Here is an 8,563-nt window from a genome sequence, read left to right on the forward strand (position 1 = left end):
ATCCTGCTCCAGCAGTGAATCCCAGTGATCCCACATCCCCCATTAACCCTTTCCTTTCCAACCCCAGCCGTATCTACGAGATCCTGCCCCAGCAGTGAATCCCAGTGATCCCACATCCCCCATTAACCCTTTCCTTTCCAACCCCAGCCGTATCTACGAGATCCTGCTCCAGCAGTGAATCCCAGTGGATCCCACAGCCCCCATTAACCCTTTCCCCCCTCTCCCAGCCGTATCTACGAGATCCTGCCGCAGCGCATCCAGCAGTGGCAGCAGAGCCCGTGCGTGGCCGAGGAGCACGGCAAGCGGCTGCTGGAGCGCATCCGGCGCGAGCAGCACCAGGCGCGGCTGCGGCTGCAGGAGATGGAGCGGCGCTTCCACGAGCTCGAGGGGCTCATCGCCCGCGCCAAGGGCCACCCGCCCCGCGAGGACGAGGAGGTGGGACCCCCACTGGGCTGCTGGGGGGTGGGGAGTACAAGAATTGTTGAGTTTTCCCTGTTTTGGGTCCTTCTTGAGATTCCCCCCGGTCCTTGTGTTCCCCTGGACCCCCCCTGGGCTGCTGAGGGGTGGGGAGTACAATAATTGTTGAATTTTGCTCATTTTGGGTCCTTTTTGAGGTGTTTGTGTTCCCCTGGACCCCCCCTGGGCTGCTGAGGGGTGGGGAGTACAAGAATTGTTGAGTTTCGCTCATTTTGGGTCACTTTTGAGATCTTTGTGTTCCCCTGGACCCCCCCTGAGCTGCTGGGGGGTGGGGAGTACAAGAATTATTGAGTTTTCCCTGTTTTGGGTCCTTCTCGAGATCCCCCTGGTCCCCCTGGACTCCTGGGCAAGTCCTGGGGCTGCTGCGGGGTGGGGAGTACAGAAATTCTGGAATTTTGCCATTTTGGGTCCCTTTTCAGGTCTTTGTGTTCCCCTGGACCCCCCCGGGGCTGGTGAGGGGTGGGGAGTACAAGAATTGTTGAGTTTTCCCTGTTTTGGGTCCTTTTTGAGGTGTTTGTGTTCCCCTGGGCGCCCCCTGGGCTGCTGGGGGTGGGGAGTACAGAAATTCTGGAATTCTCTCAGTTTTGGATCTCTCTTGAGACTCTTTCCTGTCCTTCATGGACTCCTGGGTGTCCCAAAATCCTTTAATTCTCCCCATTTTGGGTCCCTCTTGAGATCCTTGTGTTCCCTTGGGCACCCCTCGGGTCTGCTGCGGGGTGGGGACCCCCAAAATCCTTTAATTCTCCCCAATTTTGAGTCCCTCTTGAAATCCCTCCTGGTTCTTCATGGACTCCTGGACACCCCAAAATCCTTTAATTCTCCCCATTTTGGTTCCCCTGGGCACCCCCCAGGGCTGCTGGACCCCCAAAAATCCTTTAATTCTCCCCATTTTGGTTCCCCTGGGCACCCCCCAGGGCTGCTGGACCCCCCAAAATCCTTTAATTCTCCCCATTTTGGTTCCTCTGGGCACCCCTCAGGGCTGCTGGACCCCCAAAATCCTTTAATTCTCCCCATTCTGTGTCCCCTGGGCACCCCCCAGGGCTGCTGGACCCCCAAAAATCCTTTAATTCTCCCCATTCTGTGTCCCCTGGGCACCCCCCAGGGCTGCTGGACCCCCCCAAAATCCTTTAATTCTCCTCATTTTTGGTTCTCCTGGGCACCCCCAGGGCTGCTGGGCCCCAAAAATCCTTTAATTCTCCCCATTCTGTGTCCCCTGGGCACCCCCAGGGCTGCTGGACCCCAAAAAATCCTTTAATTCTCCCCATTTTGGTTCTCCTGGGCACCCCCAGGGCTGCTGGGCCCCAAAAATCCTTTAATTCTCCCCATTCTGTGTCCCCTGGGCACCCCCCAGGGCTGCTGGACCCCAAAAATCCTTTAATTCTCCCCATTTTGGTTCTCCTGGGCACCCCCCAGGGCTGCTGGACCCCCAAAAATCCTTTAATTCTCCCCATTTTGGTTCCCCTGGGCACCCCCCAGGGCTGCTGGACCCCCAAAATCCTTTAATTCTCCCCATTCTCCATCCCCCCCCCGAGCATCCCCCAAATCCCTGAGTCCCTCCTGGTTCCCCCTGGATCCCCCCAAACCCCTGGACCCCCTTGGGGTGCCCCCCTGACCCCCCTGTCCCCCAGAGCACGGAGGGGGACAGTGAGGACACGGACCTGCAGATCTTCTGCGTGTCCTGTGGCCACCCCATCAACCCCAAGGTGGCCCTGAGGCACATGGAGCGCTGCTACGCCAAGGTGACCCCAAAATCCGGGGGGCTGGGGGGGGTTGGGGTGCCTCAGGGGGGTCCTGGGGGTTGGGGGGGGTCGTTGTGGGGTCCATGGGATCATCTGTGGGATCTGTGGGGTCATTGTGGGATCATCTATGGGATCTGTGGGATCATCTGTGGGGTCTGTGGGGTCATTGTGGGATCATCTATGGGATCTGTGGGATCATCTGTGGGGTCCTCTGGGTTCTGAGATTTGTGGGATCATCTGTGGGATTTGTGGGACCTGAGGGGTCATTGTGGGATCTGTGGGATCATCTGTGGGGTCCTCTGGGTTCTGAGATTTGTGGGATCATCTGTGGGATTTGTGGGATCTGTGGGGTCATTGTGGGATCATCTGTGGGGTCACTGTGGGATCTGTGGGGTCATTGTGGGATCTGTGGGGTCATCTATGGGATCTGTAGGATCGTCAGTGGGGTTATCTGTGGGATCTTTGGGATTCCAAAAATCCAATAAGATCTGTGGGATCGTCTGTGGGATCATTGTGGGATCATCTGTGGGGTCATTGTGGGATCTTTGGGGTCATCCATGGAATCTGTGGGGTTGTCTGTGGGATCTGTGGGGTCATTGTGGGATCTTTGGCATTGTCCATGGGATCTGTGGGATCATCTGTGGGATCTGTGGGATCATCTGTGGGGTCATTGTGGGATCATCTGTGGGATCTGTGGGATCATTGTGGGATCATCTGTGGGGTCATTGTGGGATCTTTGGGATCATCTATGGGATCTGTGGGATTGTCTGTGGGATCTGTGGGGTCATTGTGGGATCATCTGTGGGGTCATTGTGGGATCTGTGGGGTCATCTGTGGGATATTTGGGATCCTCTGTGGGATCTGTGGGGTCCTCTGGGTTCTGGGATCTGTGGGATCATCTGTGGGATCTCTGGGATTGTCTGTTGGATCTGTGGGGTGATTGTGGGATCATCTGTGGGATCTTTGGGATTGTCCATGGGATCTGTGGGATCATCTGTGGGATTTGTGGGGTCATTGTGGGATCATCTGTGGGATCTGTGGGATCATCTGTGGGATTTGTGGGGTGATTGTGGGATCATCTGTGGGATCTTTGGGATTGTCCATGGGATCTGTGGGATCATCTGTGGGATCATCCATGGGATCTGTGGGATCTCTGTAGGATCACCCATGGCACTCTCTGGGCTCCAGGGGGACCCTTTTAGGGGAACTTTGGGGGTCTCTATAGGGTCTGTGGGGCCATGGGGGAGCTCTATAGGATCTGGGGGTCCACAGGATGCTGGGGGGGCTTTTGGGGGTCCCATCCCCACCCCCTTTTTTGACTCCCCCCACCCCATTGCAGTACGAGAGCCAAACGTCCTTCGGGTCCATGTACCCCACCCGCATCGAGGGGTGAGTGGGGAGGGGGCTCTGGGGGTGCAGGGGGGTCTCAGACCCCCAAAATCCTCCTGGAAATGGGGGGGAAGCAACTTGAGGGTGGTCCAGGCCCCCCAAAATCCTCCTGGGAAGGATGGGGAGCACCTTGGGGGGGGTCTCAGACCCCCAAAATCCTCCTGGAAATGGGGGAGGAGCACCCAGGGGAGGCTTTTTGGGGAGGGGGTGCCACCCAGGGTGGCACTTTGGGGACAAGGGGGGGTGGTCCCAGCCCCCAAAATCCTCCTGGAAATGGGGGGGGAGCAACTTGAGGGTGGTCCAGGCCCCCCAAAATCCTCCTGGGAAGGATGGGGAGCACCTTGGGGGGGGTCTCAGACCCCCAAAATCCTCCTGGAAATGGGGGAGGAGCACCCAGGGGAGGCTTTTTGGGGAGGGGGTGCCACCCTGGGGAGGGGGCAGTGAGGGAGGGGAGTACCCAGGGTAGCATTTTGGGGACAAGGTGGGGGTCCCAGTCCCCCTAAATCCTCCTGGAAATTGGGGGGGAGCAATTTGGGGAGGCTTTTTGAGGAGGGGGAGTCACCCAGGGTGGCACTTTGGGGACAAGGGGGGGTGGTCCCAGCCCCCTAAATCCTCCTGGAAATGGGGGGGGGAGCAATTTGGGGGGGGTCCCAGCCCCCAAAATCCTCCTGGAAATGTGGGGGGAGCACCAGGTGAGGCTTTTTGGGTAGGGGGTGCCACCCTGGGGAAGGGGCACCCTGGGAGGGGTTCAAAGGGGTTTGTGGCTATTTGGGGAGGGGTCCCTCAGCCCCTTGTCCCCCCCCCCCTCAGGACCCCTCTCGTGTCCCCCCAGGGCCACCAGGCTGTTCTGTGACGTTTACAACCCCCAGAGCAAAACCTACTGCAAGAGGCTGCAGGTGCTGTGCCCCGAGCACTCCCGGGACCCCAAGGTGGGCACGGGGGGTTTGGGGGGCTTGGGGGGCTGGGGGGGCTTGGGGGGGTTTGGGGGAGCAGGGGCAGGACAATCCTGAGACCCCCAGGGTGGGCATGGGGGGGACAAGACAGGGACAATGCCAGGACACCCCTGAGACCCCCCAAGGTGGGCACGGGGGGCTGGAGGGGGCAGGGCACTCCTGAGACCCCAAAGGTGGGCACAGGGGGGCTTGGGGGGCTTTTGGGGTTTGGGGGCTTGGGGGGGCTTGGGGGGCAGCGGAAGGACAATTGTGAGACCCCCAGGGTGGGCACGGGGGGCTTGGGGGGGCAGGGGCAAGAGACCCCCAAGGTGTCTCTGAGTGTCCCCACCGTGTGTCTGTGTGTCCCTAAGGTGTCTCTGTGTGTCCCTAAGGCGTCTCTGTGTCCCCAAGGTGTCTCTGTGTGTCCCCAGAGGTGGCACAGGTGTCTCTGCGTGTCCCTAGCGTGTCCCTGCGTGTCCCCAGGGTGTCTCTGTGTGTCCCCAGAGTGTCTCTGTGTCCCCAGGGTGTCCTTGTGTGTCCCCAGAGGTGGCACAGGTGTCTCTGCGTGTCCCCAGCGTGTCCCTGTGTGTCCCCAGCGTGTCCCTGTGTGTCCCCAGAGGTGGCACAGGTGTCTCTGGGTGTCCCCAGGGTGTCTCTGGGTGTCCCCAGGGTGTCTCTGCCTGTCCCCAGAGGTGGCACAGGTGTCTCTGCGTGTCCCCAGCGTGTCCCTGTGTGTCCCCAGGGTGTCTCTGGGTGTCCCCAGCGTGTCTCTGCCTGTCCCCAGTGTGTCCCTGCCTGTCCCCAGTGTGTCTCTGCGTGTCCCCAGGCTGTCTCTGTGTGTCCCCAGCGTGTCCCTGTGTGTCCCCAAGGTGTCTCTGCGTGTCCCCAGGGTGTCCCTGTGTGTCCCCAGAGGTGGCACAGGTGTCCCTGTGTGTCCCCAAGGTGTCTCTGTGTGTCCCCAGAGGTGGCACAGGTGTCTCTGTGTGTCCCCAGCGTGTCTCTGTGTGTCCCCAAGGTGTCTCTGTGTGTCCCCAGGGTGTCTCTGTGTGTCCCCAAGGTGTCTCTGCGTGTCCCCAGGGTGTCCCTGTGTGTCCCCAGAGGTGGCACAGGTGTCTCTGTGTGTCCCCAGCGTGTCCCTGTGTGTCCCAGCCCATCTTTAACCCCTGCCCTGCCAGGTCCCTGCCGATGAGGTGTGTGGCTGCCCTCTGGTGCGCGACGTTTTCGAGCTGACGGGGGATTTCTGCCGCGTCCCCAAGCGCAAGTGCCACCGTCACTACTGCTGGGAGAAGCTGCGGCGCGCCGAGGTGGACCTGGAGCGCGTGCGCGTGGTGGGTGTGCCCTGTGTCACCTGTGTCACCTGTGTCACCTGTGTGCCCAGGGTCACCTGTGTGCCCAGGGTAACCTGTGTCACCTGTGTGCCCAGGGTCACCTGTGTGCCCAGGGTCACCTGTGTCACCTGTGTGCCCAGGGTCACCTGTGTGCCCAGGGTGTCACCTGTGTCACCTGTGTCACCTGTGTGCCCAGGGTCACCTGTGTCACCTGTGTCACCTGTGTGCCCAGGGTCACCTGTGTGCCCAGGGTGTCACCTGTGTCACCTGTGTCACCTGTGTGCCCAGGGTCACCTGTGTGCCCAGGGTCACCTGTGTCACCTGTGTCACCTGTGTGCCCTGTGTCACCTGTGTCACCACAGTGTCCCCAGAGTGTGCCCACACTGTCCCTTCCCACAGTGGTACAAGCTGGACAAGCTCTTCGAGCGGGACACTGTCCCTGTCCCCACACTGTCCCTGTCCCCACCCTGTCCCACCCTGTCCCCACACTGTCCCACCCTGTCCCCTCACTGTCCCTGTCCCCTCACAGTGGTACAAGCTGGACGAGCTCTTTGAGCAGGACACTGTCCCTGTCCCACCCTGTCCCCTCACTGCCCCTGTCCCCTCACTGCCCCTGTCCCCTCACTGTCCCTATCCCCACCCTGTCCCACCCTGTCCCCTCACTGCCCCTGTCCCCTCACTGTCCCTGTCCCCTCACAGTGGTACAAGCTGGACGAGCTCTTTGAGCAGGACACTGTCAATGTCCCTGTCCCACCCTGTCCCCTCACTGCCCCTGTCCCCTCACTGTCCCTGTCTCTATCCCCACCCTGTCCCACCCTGTCCCCTCACTGTCCCCTCACTGTCCCTGTCCCCTCACAGTGGTACAAGCTGGACGAGCTCTTTGAGCAGGACACTGTCCCTGTCCCCACCCTGTCCCACCCTGTCCCCTCACTGTCCCTGTCCCACCCTGTCCCTTCACTGTCCCTGTCCCCTCACAGTGGTACAAGTTGGACGAGCTCTTTGAGCAGGACACTGTCCCTGTCCCTGTCCCCACACTGTCCCTGTCCCACCCTGTCCCCTCACTGCCCCTGTCCCCTCACTGTCCCTGTCCCTGTCCCCACCCTGTCCCCTCACTGTCCCTGTCCCCTCACAGTGGTACAAGCTGGACGAGCTCTTTGAGCAGGACACTGTCCCTGTCCCCTCACTGTCCCTGTCCCCACACTGTCCCTGTCCCCTCACTGTCCCTGTCCCCTCACAGTGGTACAAGTTGGACGAGCTCTTTGAGCAGGACACTGTCCCTGTCCCACCCTGTCCCCTCACTGTCCCTGTCCCCTCACTGTCCCTGTCCCCTCACAGTGGTACAAGTTGGACGAGCTCTTTGAGCAGGACACTGTCCCTGCCCCCACACTCACCCTGTCCCCTCACTGTCCCTGTCCCTATCCCCACCCTGTCCCACCCTGTCCCTTCACTGCCCCTGTCCCCTCACTGTCCCTGTCCCTATCCCCACCCTGTCCCCACACTGTCCCTGTCCCCACCCTGTCCCCTCACTGTCCCTGTCCCCTCACTGTCCCTGTCCCCTCACTGTCCCTGTCCCCTCACAGTGGTACAAGCTGGACGAGCTCTTTGAGCAGGACACTGTCCCTGTCCCCTAACTGTCCCTGTCCCCTCACTGTCCCTGTCCCCTCACTGTCCCTGTCCCCTCACAGTGGTACAAGCTGGACGAGCTCTTTGAGCAGGACACTGTCCCTATCCCCACCCTGTCCCCTCACTGTCCCTGTCCCCTCACTGTCCCTGTCCCCTCACAGTGGTACAAGCTGGACGAGCTCTTTGAGCAGGAGCGCAACGTGCGGGCGGCCATGACCAACCGGGCGGGGCTGCTGGCGCTGATGCTGCACCAAACCATCCAGCACGACCCTCTGACCACGGACCTGCGCTCGGACCGCTGAGCCCGGGACCCCCAACAACCCCCGAAACCCCCCAGACCCCCCCCCACATCCACCCATCACACCCCCATTGCTGAATCCTCCCCCGTCCCCAAATAAACCGGGTGTGCAGTTTGGGATTTGTGGGGTCTCTGCGCTCCTGGGGGGTTTCTTTTGGAGGAATTTTGGGAGTTCCAGATCCTGCAGAGCTCGTGAAGATCCTTTTGTTGGCCTTGGAGGTGGCTTGGGGGGTCCTGAAAAGGTTTTGGGGGGGGTCCTTAGAGAGGGTGGGGGGTGGAAATGGGAGCAGCGTCCTTGGGGATATTGAGGGGTCCCTGGCGGTTTTAGGGGGGGCTTTTGGGGGGGTCTTGGGTGGGGGAAATGGGAACAGCAACCTCAAAGAGATTGAGGGGTCCCTGGTGGTTTTGGGGGTCTTTTGGGTGGGGGGGCAATGGGAACAGCATCCTTGAGGGGTCCCTGGCAGTTTTGGGGAGTTCTTTAGGGGAGTCTTGTGGGTGGGGCAATGGGAGCAGAATCCTTGGGGAGATTAAGGGGTCCCTGGTGGTTTTAGGGGGTTCCTTGGGGGGTCTTGTGGAGAGGAAAATGGGAGAAGCAACCTCGAGGAGATTGAGGGGTCCCTGGCGGTTTTGGGGGAGGGTCCTGGGGGGGAAATTGGAGCAGCATCCTTGGGGGGATTGAGGGATCCCCGGCAGTTTTGGGGAGTCACTTGGGGGGGGTCTTGGGGCAGGGGGCAAATGGGAGCAGCAACCTCAAAGAGATTGAGGGGTCCCTGGCGG

General features: G+C 60.6%; 1 protein-coding gene across 1 annotated transcript; it reads left to right on the forward strand.

Moving 5' to 3' along the window:
* The first annotated feature begins 202 nt into the window (after positions 1-202).
* On the forward strand, positions 203-7,829 carry CXXC1 (CXXC finger protein 1). The gene is made up of 6 exons (XM_079333307.1): positions 203-435; positions 2,106-2,216; positions 3,556-3,605; positions 4,438-4,534; positions 5,713-5,865; positions 7,650-7,829. The coding sequence occupies exons 1-6, from the start codon at positions 361-363 to the stop codon at positions 7,788-7,790; spliced, it is 627 nt and encodes a 208-aa protein (XP_079189433.1). The 5' UTR covers positions 203-360; the 3' UTR covers positions 7,791-7,829.
* The last annotated feature ends 734 nt before the right edge of the window (positions 7,830-8,563 follow it).

This window comes from Erithacus rubecula, assembly GCF_903797595.1.
Source record: "Erithacus rubecula genome assembly, contig: scaffold_929_arrow_ctg1, whole genome shotgun sequence".
Classification (NCBI taxonomy): Eukaryota; Metazoa; Chordata; class Aves; order Passeriformes; family Muscicapidae; genus Erithacus; species Erithacus rubecula.